This window comes from Electrophorus electricus, chromosome 13 (assembly GCF_041902795.1).
Source record: "Electrophorus electricus isolate QZ-2024a chromosome 13, ASM4190279v1, whole genome shotgun sequence".
Lineage (NCBI taxonomy): Eukaryota > Metazoa > Chordata > Actinopteri > Gymnotiformes > Gymnotidae > Electrophorus > Electrophorus electricus.
Genome location: NC_137509.1, coordinates 5,165,557 through 5,185,216, shown reverse-complemented (window position 1 = coordinate 5,185,216; position 19,660 = coordinate 5,165,557). Strand labels below are relative to the sequence as shown.

General features: G+C 47.8%; 1 protein-coding gene and 1 long non-coding RNA gene across 3 annotated transcripts in view; one reads left to right on the top strand and one right to left on the bottom strand.

The window, feature by feature from the left end:
- phlpp1 (PH domain and leucine rich repeat protein phosphatase 1) overlaps positions 1-19,660 on the top strand; it is a 44,705-nt gene that overhangs the window by 12,342 nt on the left and 12,703 nt on the right. Inside the window, exon 2 of the mRNA XM_035519726.2 lies at positions 19,297-19,493. Within this exon, the coding sequence (XP_035375619.1) occupies positions 19,297-19,493 (197 nt within the window). The remainder of the gene's footprint in view (positions 1-19,296; positions 19,494-19,660) is intronic.
- On the bottom strand, positions 6,928-13,833 carry LOC113582976 (uncharacterized). Of its 2 annotated transcripts, XR_014115992.1 has the most exons (4): positions 9,512-13,831; positions 8,671-8,889; positions 7,439-7,696; positions 6,928-7,098 (listed from the first exon to the last, which is right to left on the bottom strand). It is a non-coding gene; the product is annotated as an uncharacterized LOC113582976 (long non-coding RNA). The 2 variants fall into 2 exon arrangements; XR_014115991.1 differs by having other exon boundaries at positions 7,439-8,889; positions 9,512-13,833.

Here is a 19,660-nt window from a genome sequence, read left to right as displayed (position 1 = left end):
TTCAAGCCACCCAGCTGACGCACGGCCACAAGACATGTGGCGAGGGTCATGGGAGCAGGCTTGGGCCGTGACCCCCCCCCACAAGGCAAACCTCTCATTTCCCTGCCCTACGGCGAAACTTTCCTGTCAGCACCTGGGCCACTGCGAAACGCGCACGGTGTGACGGCAGCAGGGAGCTAAGTGGGCGCTCGCCTCTTGCGCACTTTCGCCTGCCTCTGCTGCACGTGCGAGGGTCAGGCCTGTCCTCTGTGGCCACCAGCTTGCGGCGACACAGGTGCGCTCGCGCACGGCTTGGGAGGCCACGCGTGTCGTCCCTGGTGGGGACCGGCGTAAAGCTCTGGGGATGGACGGGTTTCACAGCCCCCAGACTCTGAGCACACTGCTGTGGAATCTCAGAGCATCAACCCTGGCCAGCGATGCCCCTCCGTTAGCTGGATTCAGTACGGAAAATGTGGGCGGAAAAGCCCCTGCCTAATGCGCTGACTGTAAAAGGCTACATGACTCTCTCTCTTCTCAGCCCTCTTCTGTCTCTTTTCTCTCTCTCTCTCTCTCTCTCTCTCTCTCTCTCTCTCTCTTCCCCCCCCCCCCCCCCCAGGTTCACATGGCCTCTGCATGTGACACAGAGTGCTGCCAGAACACCGCGGATGCCCACTGGCTCTAGAGTTGCAGCCCTTGTTAAACTTTAAACCGAACAAAAGGGGAGCAAGAATGAGAGGAAAAGCAGGAGCGGGAGGAGGCGCACAGGCCATGCGCCCCCCCCCCCCCCCCCATTAGCGCGTGAGATCCACTCTCTCGTTCACTCTGTGTCTTTCTCCCACCAGGACCGGGTTCGTTTTGCTTGGGTTCGTTTTGTAAGGGTGAACCAAACTCAATTCTGTCGCGCACTTTTAGATGTTTCTCCCCCCCCCCCCCCCCCATTTCAGGAATGCTAGCAGTCGTTTTCCCTTCTGCACCAGTAATGGTAAAACTTTCCTCCACGGCGATGTAACATGAGCGTTCCCATTAGCTCTGTGCGCTAGCTGGTTGTCCATCTCCAACACAGTCTTTCCAGTACACTCTGGAACTCGCAGCACCGCAAGAACCTCCTGGCATCCCAGCCGGGCCGAAGCTTCTCCCCTCGAGCCGCGCTTCACTGGTTTCATGTCCTTGGGCGCAACTGTGAGGTTCTGACGAACATTAACCGAGAAGAAAGGCATTGTTTATGGGGTTAGCTTGTTGGCGCTTTCCGTTGAGTTTCAAGAACATAGTCTTACCTCGGCAGGGACGCTGACGTAAGGATGGTGAACCGGGAGACATGGTGATGGTGGACTGGAGTCAATTAGTGGGTCTCTATTGGCTTTGTTTATAGATGCAACCTGTTTTGAGTTTAGAGCCCAGCACTGAAGGGACGGCGTGTTCCCCCGCACGAGAACTGTGGAAGCCTGCGCAGCACAGGGAGTTCCTGAAGCTTTTCTTCAGAAACGTGTGGGCTGCTTTGTCCACCTTGTGCCACACACACCTGGATCAGTCTGTTTTCTTTTCTTCAGTCTTTTGAGTCGTGAAGTCACGCTGTGTCTCAATCCTCTTTCCTAATCTTGCTTATTCTATGTTTTAAAGTGAGCGTAATCATGCTGAGTGCACTGGTCGCTATGACTACGGCACAGACACTGAAGCCAACCAATCCAGGCAGGGCTGTCTCTGCGCATGACCGGTTAGAAGCGTGTTGGGTCCAGGAAGTCGAACTAAGCTCTCCATTTCAGTACAGGATTAGCGCTTTGTGAATCACAAAGGTAAGAAAAGCAGCATACAGTGAAATTAATCAGAGCAACTCTATGAAACGGTAATACATGCCAATTTTCCATAATCTGATAATGTCGGGTGTTAATGAGCGCTATTTGATACGGTATGTGTTTGAGGTGTGGTCTGAACAGTTTGGCTTATTTATCCACCACTGCGTAACTGTATACAGAGAGAAAGCTGGAATACATTTTGTTTATATTAGGTTGAAGAAGCTGTTGAAAGAATACATCTTGGCACAAGGGTTTTATGAAATCTGAATTCTCACCTGTTTGGTTTACAATTCCAAATGGAATTTTTCCACCTTTTCTCCAGAGTTTATTGTTCTGGGCTTTAATTAATGTTTAAGTAGTTTAATTAGTGTTTAAGTAGTCTTTAATTAGTTAATTATCATAGCATTATGTGGCCACCTCTCTCTGTTCCTCTTGTCTCAGTGTGCTGTCAGAACTCGTGTGTGAGCTGTTGTGAGTGTTCGCGTGAGCTGTGTTCTGTGAGCAGAGATGGATCCCTACGAGGGAAGGACGACGTGGACTCAGGGCTGGACCCGGACCGTTTCCCGAGACTTACTGAGATTGTTCCCTGTTGGTCATCTACTTGTTTATGAGGCTTCTGCTTAAAGGCATTGGAAGTATGTCCCGTTGTCTGGCAGGGATGGCTAGTGTTACCGGCCATAGGCCACTAAAATAATGAAAACCAGAAGGAAAGACGAGATGGAAAATGGCCAGAAGATTAAAAGAGGAACAGAGAGAGGATAGAGAGTGAGAGAGGTTGTGTTTCAGTTCCAGAGTTTTGTGGTGGAGGCGGGGCCAGGCTTGTGGTGGAGGCGGGGCCAGGCTTGTGGTGGAGGCGGGGCCAGGCTTGTGGTGGAGGCGGGGCCAGGCCTGTGGTGGAGGCGGGGCCAGGCCTGTGGTGGAGGCGGGGCCAGGGCTTTTCCCTGCTCCAGCCCACTAACTGCAGTGGCGGAAGGTTACTCTACAGGGAGGAGGTGTTACGTTCAGCTCCAAATGGGAATGTCATGTTCCCATGAGAAACAGAGAAACACCTTGAGTAAAAGAGAACAGAACAAAACAACAACAAAAAAGGGGTGAATGTGTTTGTCCCTTTGCGTGAGTGGTTACAAAAGCAAAAGGGAGTGGTGGAGCAGTGATGTGGTCTAACCAGAGTAGGATCAACCCTGCAGCTTCAGTCCTGCTCTCTCTCTCTCTCTCTAAGCACTATGTCTCTCTCTCTCTAAGCACTATCTCTCTCTCTCTCTCTAACACTGTCTCCCTCTCTCTCTCGCACTCTAAGCACTATGTCTCTCTCTAACACTGTCTCCCTCTCTCTCTCTCGCACTCTAAGCACTATGTCTCTCTCTAACACTGTCTCCCTCTCTCTCTCTCGCACTCTAAGCACTATGTCTCTCTCTCTCTAAGCACTCTCTCTCTCTCTCTCTCTAACACTGTCTCCCTCTCTCTCTCGCACTCTAAGCACTATGTCTCTCTCTAACACTGTCTCCCTCTCTCTCTCTCGCACTCTAAGCACTATGTCTCTCTCTAACACTGTCTCCCTCTCTCTCTCTCGCACTCTAAGCACTATGTCTCTCTCTAACACTGTCTCCCTCTCTCTCTCTCGCACTCTAAGCACTATGTCTCTCTCTAACACTGTCTCCCTCTCTCTCTCGCACTCTAAGCACTATGTCTCTCTCTAACACTGTCTCCCTCTCTCTCTCTCGCACTCTAAGCACTATGTCTCTCTCTAACACTGTCTCTCCCTCTCTCTCCCTCTCTCTCTCTCTTTAAACACTGTTTGTCTCTCTAAGCACTATGTCTCTCTCTCTCTCTAAGCACTATGTCTCTCTCTCTCTCTAAGCACTATGTCTCTCTCTCTCGCACTCTAAGCACTATGTCTCTCTCTAACACTGTCTCTCCCTCTCTCTCCCTCTCTCTCTCTCTTTAAACACTGTTTGTCTCTCTAAGCACTATATGTCTCTCTCTCTCTCTCTCTCTCTCTCTCAGCACTGTCTCACACTGTCTCTAAGAGCTGCCTCTCTCTCTCTCTCTCTCTCTCTCTCTCATTTCATTTTCATGTTTTTTCATTTATAAAATGCTTTATTGGCAACTGTGATGATAGTTTTGCCGAGGCAGTACAAAAGTCAAGTGATGTGTAGATAACACGCAATGTCTCCAAATGTGCTTAAATCATTCAGAGGTGAGACGTGGCTGTGGTGACTCTCGGCTTCATCAGTGGCACAAAGAAAACCGAACACATTTGTTAGTTTTCAGAGATTTTCTCATAATGTGTCTTATTAATTCATGTTTTGGGCAACATGAAAAAGGCTGTGGGCACTTATTCTGTATTTTGTTTTCCTTTCATGTACATATTTAGCTAGTGGTCCAGAGTGATGGTATGATTTACAGATCAGTAGCATTTTACTTTGTTTAGCTGATTTACATCATTTTTCCATATACCATCATATTTGTGGATTATTGCCAGTGACTTTTATTTCTAGAGGAGGAATGAGAGTGTAGACTATCAAAGCAGAGGGGGAGGGACTCTGAGCAGATGTGCCTGGCCAGAAGACCCTCTGTGTTTTATTTTTAATGGTGCTCATTGCTTTGGCTTGATTGAGAGATTACAAGTATTTATTACTGTGTGTGTGTGTGTGGGGGGGGGGGGGGGGGGGGGGGTAGAGAATGCAGTACAGACCCTGTTCTGCTCTGTGTGGGGGGGGGGGGGGGGATACAGGCCCAGGTCTGCTGTGTGTGTGTGTGTGTGTGTGTGTGTGTGTGTGTGTGTGTGTGTGTGTGTGTGTGTGTGTATGGATATGTGGGGTATACAGGCCCAGGTCTGCTCTGTGTTGGGGTGAAGGAATACAGGCCCAGGTCTGCTCTGTGTTACAGTTTTATCCATATTCTGGTTGGAATATTTATTTCTCCAAATCTTTTCACTACAGGATTTCATGGCAGGGCGGAAAGCTCCTTGTTAAGGGCCCAGTACATTTGTCCCTCACGGGAAAATCGATCTGTTTCCCTGAGACCTGGCTCTCTTCTGGAAAACCAGGGTTTGTGTGTTGTTCCGATCGTCAGGCAGATCCCAGCTCCGACAACACTGCTGTAGAAGTGAAGGGCTTCACTGTAAACTCAGCCTACAGAAAGCGCCTGATCTTAGCGTCACGTTAAGTCGTCCCTGGAATGTCCGGCTGCTCCTGCGCTTTGCTAAGTCGTTTTTGTCGTTAAATAGAGCAGGACTTGCGCTATATCCCTGTTTCACTCCACGGCACGCTGGAGGAACTCTGTTCCATATTTGCCAGTTCTTACGGCACATTTGCTGTCTGTACACTGGTTATATAACACCAGTTGTTTTCCCACGTATTCTATTTTGAAGAAATTTCTGTAAGCCCTCATGCCAAATTGAATCAAATGATTTGTGAAAATCTATAAAGCATGTGAAAAATATTTTTCTTTGATTTGGTATGATATTTCTGCCAATTACAAAATGTAAATAGTATATATGGCCTTGTGAGATGTTTTGGTAAAAAAAGCCGATTTAAGACATGCTTCACAAGAGAGGTCATTGTTCTGGCATTTATAATCCTGTAGAATTTCATCCCCCAGACTACTCTGTACACACACACACACACATACATACATACATACATACATACATACATATACATACATATATACACACACACACACACACACACAAACGAACGCCTCTGCAATTACTGGGGTCATATTCATCTCCGTTTCATATAAAGGCGTTATTAGTCCTTGGTTCCAGATCTCAGGAAAACTTCCTGATTCTGGAACGATATTAAAGTGTTGATCCAGAGCTTGGATTACTCTAGGACTCCGACATCCCAGTGTCTATGTGCTGATGCAACACATACATTCTTTAATCTGAGAGTTTTGATCTGATTGTCTGATTCTTTTGCTATTAATTGGTGAATTCAGGATCATTCCAGGAGTCCTTTCTCTGTCTCTGTCTCGCTCAGGGCTGTCTGTCTCTGTTTCTCTGTCGCTGTTTCTCTCTCTCTCTCTGAGTGCTGTCTGTCTCTCTCGGTGGGCGCCGTCTCTCGGGAGATGGGCATGCGTGTCCCTCCGGCCTTCTCTGCACACGCTCCCAGCAGCTCATCTGCTTGGACGCAGGGCCTCGCTCTGGTTCCAAGGCTTCGTGTGGAAACGACTGTCTAAGCGCTTCCAGAAGATCAGAGTGTACAGAGTAAAGACACGACACGTTTGGATTAAAGACGGGCGGTGGAGTGTTTTATAGCTTCCTAATTACAAACAGAGGTGTGGGAATTTTTTTTTTTCCCTCTTTTAAACACAAATTTACAGTTCAACTTCCAGTCAGTGAAAATCGGAAAACCTCTGGTGGCTTTGTGAAGCGGGAGAGCCGCGCGTTTCCCGCACGCTTTTCCAGAGACAATGCTACAGAGACATTCCCACAGAGACATTTTTCCAGAGCTTCTTGTTGAAGATTCCACACTGTGGAGCTGAATGTCCACCTCCATTCTACGACTGCAGAGACAACCCCTACGAGACGGCACATGACCTGCACGCTACCTTACAGGACATTGGGGCGGGGGGGGGGGTTTGTTATGAGCCTGGAGCAAACCGAAACGAGCCATGCTTTCTCTGCGTCAAACACTCGATAAGCACGTCAGTCTTCCTCCTCCTCCTCCTCGGTCCTTCTCAAGTATCAGCTGAGTGTGCAGAGCTGGTGAGAAGGAGGAACTGGATCCCCACTCGGGGGAGGTGAAGTGTCGTCCCCCCCCCCCCCACACACACACACACACACATACATCCAGATGTGCTGATGTAGGCCTGGGTGTTCGTCATCCTCTTGAACCTCCACAGCTTGTTAAGCAGGATCATGGCAGGTCGTGCGGTGTAACGGCCAGAGCGAGACCTGGACCGCCGCAACTCGCCAGATCTGTCGATCTGCGGCCAGCAGCCGTAATCGCCTTTAATCGCCTTGAACGGAGAGGGATTTGATCTGGATCTGTTTTAGTGGTTTGTGGGTGGTGTAGGTTCTGTGGGTGGATGGGTTCTTCTGAACATCTACATATGGACTTTAAGGTAGCTGGCACCAAGTGAGAGTGAGAGAATGGCGGAGCACGGTTCCACGCCAAACTTAAATCCGACGGCCCGTTTTTACCCTGAACACATTCCAAACTGTTACATTTAATTCTCAAGTTTCCTTTGGTATCACAAGTAGAAGTTAATGATTTATGGTTTCTCTCACAGTCCATCCAGACTGTAAATATCTGAGGTTTATGAACTCGGCCTGGTTGCAAGGTGGTGGGTAGTCGGTGTAGTCCGGAGCAGAAGAGATCTGAGTGTGCGGAAGGAAAAGTCCAGAGTAAAGAATCAAGTCCATACAAACAAAAAAGAACTTATAAAGTCACAGTAGCATATACTGGTAAATACCAGATAATATCATTATTAGCAGTACTGTTGTTGTTCTTGTTGTTAATAATAACAATAAATATTCTTCATAAAAATGTTGTCTGCTTGATAATAGTACTACTACTACTAATAGATATCTGTGCTGTCCTCTACCCTGTGCACACACATTTTATATATATATATATATATGCGCACACACACACACACACACACACTAAAGCGCCTGTGTGATCCTGATCAGCCTGTTTACTGAGGACAAAGGTCACCTGTAGCATCCACACAGGAGCAGCATTCCCATACGTGGCTGTAAACGTGCAGTGACCCCAGTGACCTCTGTCCTATGGGAGGGCAGGAACGTAAAGGTGCTGGGCTGAAGCGTTGGCTGCTAGCACGTCTTCACATGCAAACCGTGCTGCTGGACTCCGTGTGGCGCCGTCTGTAGTCCAGCCGGTCCAGGAGTGTCTCAGTGGCGCCTGGGCCAGATGCCCTCCCTCCCAATAAGGGAGTGGGTGAAATCTGATTGGCTGCGGACGGAAGTCAAAGTTACTACCGCGCTCGCTCTCTCTCTCGCTCTCGCTCTCTCTCTCTCTTGCCTGTTTTTCCTCTTTCTGCTTTTGTTTACTTTCCCTCTCCTTTTCTCTCTCTCTCTCTGAACGGCCTGAGGCACGTTTGTGGTGTTCTTACATAACTAGCAGCTCAGGCTTTTCTGTCAGTGTGTTATTAGCAAGGATCCACTCAGGCGTGCGTGCGAGCGTGTGTTTGCGATGCACTCCAGTTCCCCTGCCTTTCAAACTGAAAAGGGAAGTCATCTTTCACACAGTGCACTCCGTCTCAACACATTCACTTCCTGGTTCTCCACACACACACACACACACGGCATGTATGCAGAGAACATATCCCTGATTTTATTGCACTGGTCTGTGTTCACCACTGTCACCAGTCCTTCACTGTGCAGTGACGGGCCTGGATGCGTTCACACACCCACGCACGCGCACACATTTAGTAATGTTATGTGCCTGAGTAGCAACCCCTCTCGTGTGTGTGTGTGTGTGTGTGTGTGTGTGTGTAGTCCATGTATTAGATTTTTATTATATTAACAGCAGTGCTAAAAGTCTTTGCTGACGTTAACTGAGATTTGCGGAGGATCGTACTGAAGATCTTGAGTATCTGGATTCTTGAGGCCAGTCCTGATCTGTTTCAGCAGGTCACACAACGTGCTCACCACCCACCACTGAACGTGTGCTCAGCCCTAGCTGTGTGCTAACAGCTACCATGGAATCGAATTCAAAAAGTCACCTGACATCGGAACATCACAGAGGCTCTTGTAGGACTTTCACTTCAGATCTACTGAAATATGTATCATCACTTTTCTTTCCTGTAGAACGAGTCCCTGTTTATTTTTGTGACTCTCTCTAGGAAAATAATGTCGCCACTGACAGGCTGTTTACAAACCAGACTCCTCAAGTGACAGATAAGGCTTGTGAATGTCTTTAGTTACCAGATGACGTCTCCGCAGTGGAGAACGGGCACGTCGCCGCTCTGGGAGATGCTTGCGCTGGCCGCAGGGAGCCTGAAAGATCCTCCACCGCTTGGCTGAAATGGGAAGCCAGCGTTCCCAGCGGCGGTCCCAAGGACGGTCCCAGTGACGTACCCGCTGGCACTTTTTGCTATTCCAGATATGTCATATGTCCTCTGCATGCTGACACGTGGCTCAACCCTAAAATCGCATGCAGACAAGACCAAGGGAGGAGGAGAATCTGGAGTGAGCGCAGGTGGAGGTGTGTGTGTTCATGTGGTCTAGCGCTAACAGACTGGAGGGAGTGAGCGCAGGTGGAGGTGTGTGTTCACGTGGTCTAGCGCTAACAGACTGCAGGGAGTGAGCGCAGGTGGAGGTGTGTGTTCACGTGGTCTAGCGCTAACAGACTGCAGGGAGTGAGCGCAGGTGGAGGTGTGTGTGTGTGTGTGTGTGTTCACAGAGGGTACAGATAAATGACTGGAGGGAGTGATTGCGCTGTGAAGTGTGTGTACACGTGGTGTACGAATAAATAACTGGAGTGAATGCGTTCACTGTGAAGTGTGTATTCACGTGGTGTACAGATAAATGACTGGAGTGAGTGAGTGCACTGTGAAGTGTGTTCACGCAGTCTGAGGATAACGCTGGGCGAAAAGGTTCTACAGAAGAGTGTTAAACAGTAAAGAGTGTGTTGTTTCCTCTGCGTAACGAGTGTTATTATTTATGTCTGTCAAATGCATTTGACGTTGATGTTCAAAAAAATGTGATCCAGTACAATTTACTGACACGACTCATGCTGAATTTAGCCCTGGCAGGGCATGCTAACCTGGAGTTGGCATCACCATGGCAACGGCTGCAGGTTCGTGTCCTCCGATCTCGTGTTCCCTGTTAGCCACATTAGCACGCGGTTCTCATCTGAACTATTCCTGGTTCTGCTCAGACTCGGCGGGGCGGGACCTGTTTTCAGGAAGAAGCCTCAACCTGTTTTTGGGCGCAGGAGCTGTTATCGGAGATCTTTGACCCTGCGAATCCAAAAGCAAATAGTTTCCACCGTTGCTCGGTCAACACGGACGGACGTGTCCCACAGCCACGTGTGCCGTCCCCGTCAAAACCCCACGTGTCACGAACGTCATCGTGCTCCCCCATACCGCCGTATATAAGGGGCACCTTGGAAACGTGAGTACATGCCCACTTGCCTCTGTACCCACAGCGCAGAACAGTTTTTACGCTCTGACGCCACAGTGCACTGGGCAGCATGTCAAACGCTGGCCTTCCCGGCGGCCGGGCGAGCCAAAGGTCACCGGGCCGACGGAGCGCGGGTGGAGTTGCAGCCCAGCGCCACTGAATACCGCCACCACAAGAGCTGGGTCATGACGGACGTGGGCAGCGTCACAGCTGGGCGTCGTTTGGACGTCTGACGTCTGCGCCGCTGGTCTGGGCAGAGATCGCCTTGCCTGTATGTCATTGGAGCGGCACGCGGGCTCAGCAGAATAAAGTCTAATAATAGCCTGGGATTCAGTTTATTATCGGATGCTTTGGCCCCAGAAATCTGACTCTGAATGTGCATCCACGTAAATCAATAGTTGCAGATTTGTGTTTCAGGGAGGGGCAACATTTAAAGCGCTCTTATCTTGAGCCACGTCCGTGTTTATCAGTGGAACTCTGTGTGCACGTGTGTGTGTGTGTGTGTGTGTGTGTGTGTGCGCTCCCTGGGAAGGGATTCCATGACCTTGGTGTTTCTGCAGCCTCAGGTACATGGAGGTCTGAACACCAGGCTCCAGAATGCCAGTCAGTTCAGTGCGCACGTGTGTCAGCTCTGAAACGTTTTTGTTCATCTAAAGCACATTGTCAGGTGACCCTCTTGTGTTGGGTCTTCAGTCTGTATGATGTCACAGTGCCTAATCTGGACGGGTGGAGGAGATGGGGTGGTGTGTGATGGGTGGTGTATGTATGACAGGAAGCTATGAAGAGGGGAAACTGGCATTTTTCTGCTGTTTCAGAAGAAAAGAGACAGGCTACCTGCCGCAGACAGACTGTGTGTCAGAGAGAGAGAGAGAAAAGCTTTTCCTCCTGTTCTTTCACTCCTTATTTTGCCTTTCTTTGTCTCCCTCCTGCAAAATATCAGGCCACAGAGGAGTGAGTGAGTTACGTAGGGAGTGACCTGTGTGAGTAAGAACATGCTAGATATATCGTTTTGTTTTTTAATCATTGTCCTCCATCTCCTGTCTCTGTGTCGTCCGTGGTATAGTAGCGTGTGTGTGAGTCTGAGGCAGCTGTGTCCAGCACTCTAAACACACATCGCACAAACCTTCGCACCTTCTGCGAGGCTCACCAGACCCAAATGCCCGTCATCCTCCACTCTAGCACATTTTCACGCTTCAGGGTGGTGTGCCGCACTTCGCGCCCTCTAGTGGGGGCAGGCAGGGTGGTGGGCGCGGCGCGGCACAAACCAGTTATCAAATACGCGAAAACCAGCTGCTCAGGAGCAATAACTGTCATACGCATTCAAAATGTAAAAATAGTCATTAATTCAAAGTGGAGGCATATTGTCCTGTCTGAGAAATAGTTCTATGGAGTGTGTAAGATACCCTTCAGTTTCCAGTATGAAAGTGTTGAGCTTTTGGTTGATTATTTGGTGTTTTCTAAGTTACAGTGTTTGACAGGTTAATGTATTTTTTAAAAGTCTGTACCTCCGGACCCTGGTTCAGTACTAGGCTAACAGTATATTTAAACACAGGTGTAGGCAAAAGGTGGGGGGGGGAGCCCAGGTGATCCGAGGTGTGTGTGTGTGTGTGTGTGTGTGTGTGTGTGTGTGTGTGTGTGTGTGCGTGCGCGCGCAGTGCAGGTCTAGATGATATGTAATCGTATATAAACTCTGAATGAAACGATCAATTCCCACGGTAGGAGAAAAATGCGGAGATCGTTTTGCTTTAAATACGAACATGTTACAGCCACAGACGTTTCAGCGCAGCTGACTTAATTTATGTGGGCTAATCTTACACAAAATCAGTTCTACTAGATGATGCTAATACTGACACGCTAATATTTATTAATTCATTATAGAATTCCAAAGTTGTTTTTTTTTTTAAAGATGTATAATTCTGTATAAATCTTTGTTTTAGCCAGAAAAAGAAGTTGTGAGAGCAGCCCAGTAGCAAATAAATGGACAAATGAAACAGTTTCACTGCAGTTATCATGTAGCTTTTGGTTTCTCAAAGTCCAGTTTTAAATATGAGATTCGGTGTCTGGGAGTTATGGGCTTTTTTCTGACTACAAATAGCCTCTGTCAGATCCTCCGGTTCTCCTCTTTCGTTTCGTTTAATAAAACCCCAAATACTAGCGAACAGAAGCCAGGGGCGGATTTGATATTTTTGGGGCCCCAAGCAAAGTTATTTCAAAGACATGTTTTTTTACAGCAAAATACAACATTTACCCAACCTGTCCAATCTTTACCTATCTTCTTAGCGCAGTCCATCCTGAACCATCCTGGTTTCATTTCCGTTCGGTGTCTCTTTGATGTTGAACAAAGAAATAATGAAATTTAGACGTTTTTGTTTCTTTGGGGTTTTTCCTCTTTTTTTTTTTTTTTCAGCCAGCCGGTTGTGTAAAAGTTGTCCCCTGATCTCTGGGGCCCTGCGCATTTACGTGGTTGGCACCATTTCTGCTGTGGACGGGTTTGTTTCTTTAATGCACATAACATTGTTTGCAGTTGTTTAATTTGGCAATGGCGGTATTTGATTTTGGAGTCAGTTAAAATGTTTAGTCAGTTAAAAGGACTAAAGATAGCGATGGTATTTTTATCTTATGGCGTTGGTAGGTAATGAGATAAATAATTTCATTAATCTAATATAAAATATTATAAATATTAAATTCAAAGAGTAGTTAATATTGAAAAAAATACAGTGCAGTTACAAGTGAAAGTCGTTTCTGGTGCTCATGCACAACCGTTTGGTTTACAGGGCAATATTATCATTTTCTTATCGAAATATTTAAATTATGATGTCACGCAGCCCTGATGCAGAGCATGTGCAAGAGTGTGTCTGTGAGTGCATATTTGTGTGTGTGTGTGTGTGTGTGTGTGTGGGCAGGCCAGGCCAGCATGCCAGCACGTCAGTATGATATTCATCAGACAATTAACTATGCCCACATCCCACCTGCTGATAGGCTGACCGTCCATGTGCCATGGAAACGGAGCGACAGATTGAAGGGAGGAGATGGGGGAGGGTCGCACAGACAAGGGGCCGGACCTCCCCCCAGCTAGCAGAGACGGGCCTGGTGTGTGCTCGCTGACCACATTCAGGAACGGAGCTCGTTCTTGCTTTCTTTTTTAATTATTTATTTATTTACATTTTGGCCTGTCCGTCCAAAGCACACGCAGCCCACGCACAGTGAACTTGGATTCATCCAAGAGAGCTGTATTAAACACCCGCCATTACCAGCCAACGCAGAATACTTGCACAGATGGACATAAGAAAGATAAAAAAGGAAACGCACACGGAACTCGAATTCAGTGGTGGTGTATGTAGATACGCACGTCATGTATTGTCGTGCGTGTAGCATGACTGGGGTGTTTTGTGGGGGTTTACTGTGGACACGCCCCCACCCCCCCAAGGCCAATCGGTGGAGATCTGCTCAGCACGCTGCTCACTTACACACGAATATGTGCAAACTTTGAGGAGCGGATGTTTAGCGGATTAGCCAGAGACTAACTGAAGATGAAGCACTTCAAAGTGTGAAAGTGTGCAGTTTCCACGGAGACCAAACGCCCCCTCCACCGCACACACTCCGACACAAAGGGACAAACGGGCACTCACTAAGACATCTCACACACACACACACACACACACACACACACACACACACACACACCTCATTACTCCCCTGTCTCTGAACTGTTGATGAGCCGCCATGTCACGGGAGTGTCGTTGCATCACACTCAGATTACAGAGCTGCTGGGCAGGATTGTCACCTCACGCCAAACTACTGAACATGCCCACACAGGACACCGCCATACTATTGAACACACCCACACAGGACACCGCCATACTACTGAACGCGCTCACACGGGACACGCGCCATACTACTGAACGCGCTCACACGGGACACCGCCATACTACTGAACGCGCTCACACGGGACACCGCCATACTACTGAACGCGCTCACACGGGACACGCGCCATACTACTGAACGCGCTCACACGGGACACGCGCCATACTACTGAACGCGCTCACACGGGACACCGCCATACTACTGAACGCGCTCACACGGGACACCGCCATACTACTGAACGCGCTCACACGGGACACGCGCCATACTACTGAACGCGTTCACACGGGACACGCGCCATACTACTGAACGCGCTCACACGGGACACCGCCATACTACTGAACGCGCTCACACGGGACGCGCGCCATACTACTGACTACTGACATGGTCTGCCCTGGGAGGAGCAGCTCCAGGCTCTCTGAGCTCTGCACTGCACATCACTGAGCAGGCGGAGGCTGTGGTGTGGCTCTCTGCTGACCAAACAGAACCTCACACCAGACTGCAGCTGGAGTGTGTGTGTGTGTGTGTGTGTGTGTGTGTGTGTGTGTGTGTGTGTGTGTGTGTGTGTGTGTGTGTGTGTGTGTGTGTGTGTGTGTGTGTGTGTGTGTGTGTGTGTGTTTTAAATAGGGTTAGGTTCACTTTCAAGCAAAATTTTGGCACTTTTGTATTTGGTCTGGCAGTTGTGCCTCTAACCAAAGACTCTCTCTCTCACACGCACACACAGGCTGCAGCTCCAGCTGTGTTTTCTCTCTCTCTCTCTCTCTCTCTCTCTCTCATACACACACTGACACAGGCTGCAGCTCCAGCTGTGTTTTCTCTCTCTCTCTCACACACACACACACACACACACACACACACAGGCTGCAGCTCCAGCTGTGTTTTCTCTCTCTCTCTCTCTCTCTCTCACACACACACACACACACACACACACACACACACACACACACACACACACACACACACACACACACACGCACGCACAGGCTGCAGCTCCAGCTGTGTTTTCTGTCTCTCTTTCTCTCTCTTTCTCTCTCTCTCACACACACACACACACAGGCTGCAGCTCCAGCTGTTTTCTCTCACACACACACACACACACACACACACACACACACAGGCTGCAGCTCCAGCTGTTTTCTCTCTCTCTCTCTCTCTCTCTCTCTCTCACACACACACACACACACACACACACACACACACACACACGCACGCACAGGCTGCAGCTCCAGCTGTTTTCTCTCTCTCTCTCTCTCACACACACACAGGCTGCAGCTCCAGCTGTGTTCTCTCTCTCTCTCTCTCTCTCTGTCTCTCTCTCCTTCCTTCCTTCCCCATCTTCTTCTGCTTTACATTTTTTCCTCCCTCTCTCCATTTTCTCTCCCTTTTTGTCCAACTCTGTCACACCTTTCATGTACATTTGCAGCATTTATCTGACAATTCTGACTGAGTACAATTCAAGCATGTTTATGGTTAAGGGCCTTGCTCAGGGGCCCAACAGTGGCAACTTGCCCCCCCCCCACGCTCTCTCTCTCCCCCTCCTCTCTCTCTCCCACTCCCAATTGTAATTAATTCTCCTCTTTTTTGTTTGTCTTCAAAAATGTATTTGCACAACTTCTTTCAAGGTCTGGTTGTGACTGGACCTTACACAGGCACACTCCCGATCAGTCACCCTAAATAACGTGATAAAGTGGCCCCAGATCGAGCCTAGCCTTAGCCCCACTCGTCCAACGGGCATTGTTCTGTCCCCCTTTCAGCAAGCGGATGCGGTTCTTGTCTTTCCGCGGAGCTCCCGTTGGCCTCCCTGTGCTCCTGGGTGACTCTGACTCCGCAGTAGTCCCTTCTGCAAACTCTCCGACAAAGAGAGATGGAAAAGAGGGACAGAGAGAGAGAGAGAGTTTTGGCTCTAAATTGACTGCAGTATGTGGGTCAGGGCTCTAGGGGGCGCCATGAACAGAGCGTTAACCCAATTTACAGCGAGGACGTCAGCTCGGCCGGTCGCTGTGGGACACCAGAATGAGCTGTAGGTCGGGGAGCTGACCTTCATCTCGCCCAGGGACCCACAGGACACGTGTGTCCACGGACCGCTGCACATCGCGCATGTATTCCTGCCGCTGGGCATTACACACGCCTCCACCACTAGAGACACATGTATAGGAACCACGGCCCCAGGGCTCATGAACTGCTGTACACACAGTACAAGAGTGTGTGTTCGCATACCTGAACACATTACACACATCTACATGAGAGGACATGTATGTATATGTGTGCACTAACTTTCATATCATAAAAGGACCCCACTGCTGTATTTATACTGCTATACCTGTGGACGTAATAACTTTGGAAACCCTTTTGTAGTGAGATGTATAATATTTTCAGTTTCACGTGTGACACAGATACAATCTTGTTGCCTGTCTATGAATCTGCAAACCGTGTGTCCTATGTATTTATATCTGCGAATATTATATTGCATACGCCCTGTTTGTGTCTATATTACATTCTGTGTGTGTGTGTGTGTGTGTGTCTGTCTTTACACATTTACAGTAAGAGCCCCACCCCTAGCATTTGGACAGGTTCCTGTACATGTCAGCTATACAGGAACTATGGGATAATGTCTAGCAGTGCAGTATTTCTGGTTTTCAGGGCCCACCAGACAGGCCAAACCTTTCCCTTTCCCAACATGCTCCGACACGGTAACTACCTGCACAGGGATCTGGGAGCGTCTGGTGAGGCCAGAGGTTTTGTAGCACGTGTGGATTTGGAACCTACTAAAAGATCAAATGCGTTTTGAAACGGAACATATTTTTGTACTTTCTGAGACGGCCTAATCAGATCTTTCTAGTCACACAGGTTCCTACTTTTTGCATGGAACTTTGGTCATTTCAGAACTGTGTGTGAAATGTTGCATGTGTGTGTCTGCGTCTGTGTGTAGACAGTGCGGTGGTTTTGATTGGCTCCTGAGCTGTCTTTAATAGGCGTCGCTTTGTGTTGACTCCGCCCAAATTGACCTCACGGGTCATGGCACCAAGTATTCCCCTATATGCCATTTCAGAAAAGGTACTAAAAAACAACTCAAATTTTTGAGGAGGGGGGCGGAATGTGTCTGGGGGTGTGCGTTCGACCCAGCTTCAGCTATATTTATCCCCAGTACCCTCAGATAATTATTAGCTAGTTTATCTGATTTATGATTATTATGAACTAGTAAAAATTTGGTTATTTTATACTTTACATTTACAGCATTTAGCTGACACTTTTATCCAAAGCAACTTAAAATTATGACTGAGTACAACTTGAGCAGGGCCTTGCTCAGGGGCCCAACAGTGGCAACTTGGCAGCGGTACAAGTCAAGTACCTTAACTACCGCCCTACTGTGGTGTTGCATTGACTTGGTTTGTCGTTCACCCCCCGCCCCAAAGTCAATTCTTGGTCAGAACTTTCCTCTTTGGCTTTTTGGTCATAGCAGTGCACTCGCTCTTCATGTTGGACCCGCCCAGTGTTAAACTTGCCCTGCAGGTCTGTTCGCTGTACATAGCTCATCTCCCTCAAACAACGGCCATGCCTGCAGAAAACAACCCAGGCTGAAGTACTGGACACTCCTGGGACGTGTGTGTGTGTGTGTGTGTGTGTGTGTGTGTGAGAGCACTCTCTGCTGTCTCACATTCAAAACTAGAGCTTGGCGATATGGCAAATATACGATCATGGTATTATTTCCCTGTATTGATCAGTAACAATATTTATCATTATATATATATCTATATTTTTTTTTAAATTAATTAATTAATTAATTTATTTATTTTTGTGAAAATGTTTTTGTTTTTCCCGTCTTGGCCGACCAATGACATGTGTAGCAGGCCATTTAATCTGATCTTCACTGCTGTTCGGATATCCAAGCCCCGTCCGTATAACTGATATCATGAGTTCGCGTTCACTTCACACCACTCGCTGGCTCCACTCAATTTTTTCCTAGTTTTCGGAGCTTTCTTCAGCGCTGGTAGCGCAAGCATTGCTTTGCGGCAGGAAACAGGCGTATACTTTGACCTGCAACCCAACACTGGCTGACTGGCAGTTGCCGCGTGTGTTTCTGCTGTGATGGTCTGTCACATCTATAGTTCTCAAGTAAAAACGTCACGCGTTTATCATCGTTATCGACATAACTTGTATCGCGATCCTGTTTGGGGATTATTTTATCGTCCAGCACTAGTTCCAGTGCGTGCCGTCTTCACCGCGTGACTGCATGGGCTTTAGCTGGAAAACAGCCACTACTGTTATTATCTGATAACTCCCTTTTCTGCCGCGTCCCTTTATTGAGGTCAAATTCTGACCCATGAGTTTTATAAGCAAATGAGGAACTGAGCACTGTTGTTTTATTAATTCTCCAGATCTGTGTAAGCAACTACACTGTGGTTGGAGATGACATTTGACATTTTGACCTGGTTTGTCTACAATTGACGTGGTTCAAAACTCTTGAAATGAGTGATAATCTACATGAAAATTGATCAGACTCTAATGCTCCTGCACGTTATTCACCGCACTAAAGGTTGTTGATGAAGAGGATGATGTTTGGATGCAGTAAGAAATGTATAACCTGGACTCCACAAAACTGTATTGCTTTAATTATTTATTTGTAATTTTTTTTTGCAAGGCAAAATGTTTTGACAGAAGCCATCACTGCTGATGTTTAAGCTGAATGCTAAATGAAAAGTGCTGTAGTTGTGTGTTTGTAACACGTGTTTGGTGTCTTGGAGACTGCACGCCTTTCATGTTCATCTCTTGACATTCAGAATCTAACTCAGAATGTTGAATATTCACCATCAAAGTTTAAAGCCGCCTTACAAGGTCAAAAATTGAATACAAATTCGGTTTCTATCAGTCAAATTCAAACTGAAAGCATGATATAGAATCTCAGGTTATCTCACATCTGTCTCCTGCCACTCTGCCGCCTAACTGGTGCTCCTCCGAGAGGATCCCGTAATCGTGCTTCTTTCTGCTTCAAAGCGGAATGTGCAGAGATGGTGTCAAATACAGGATGTCCAAGCAGAAATGGTGTTTTAGAGGCTGTGGTCAGTACTGGGGTCAGCTATATCAGTTATGTCATCTATGTCCAGTATGTCAACAACGTCAACCATATCATCTATGTCTAGTATGTCAACTATATCAACTGTGTCATCTATGTTTAGTATGTCATCTACATCTAGTATATCAGCTATATCAATTATATCACGTTACTATCAGTTGAAGCGGTAAATTCACTGACTTAAGTAACTAATGTGAGGAATCAGGAGGTGTCAATCAGGAGGTGAACTGGATCCTGTTTGCTAGGCTGAACCTGCTAAACTGTACAGGAAACACCACCAGAGCTAACTGAGTGCCTGTGGTTTAATCAGACTTCATCAGACTTGTAGTATATATGGGGGAATGTTTTTCTATTGAATATGCAGTTCAAATATTTACATTATATTTGTTTAACTTTATAGTTCTAGATATTGTATATTCATTAGGGTATATGAATATGCATGGCATTGTTATAAGCAGTGAAGTCGTGACCTGTGTGTGACCTCTACCCTCCAGGAAAGCCCCACAGCTTAGAGAGCTCTGAGCGTGTGCAGCTGTCGGGCACGTTCAACGTGCGCAAGGGCAAACTGCAGCTACCGGTCAGCCGCTGGAGCCGGCGGCAGGTCATCCTGTGCGGCACGTGCCTGATGGTGTCGTCCGTGAAAGCCAGCCACGCCGGCAAGATGCACATCCTACCCCTCATCGGGGGCAAGGTAAGAGGGCGCCCTCTGCCGGCGCCGCTCAATACGCAGCCAACCAAACACTCACAACAGAGAAGAGAAACGGAGCAGTGGTTTAGCTTTTCTCCTGAACCCCTGTCATGTGACCTGTGCCATAACCATGTGCAGATGACCTGGTATTGGAAATATTTTATTTTGAT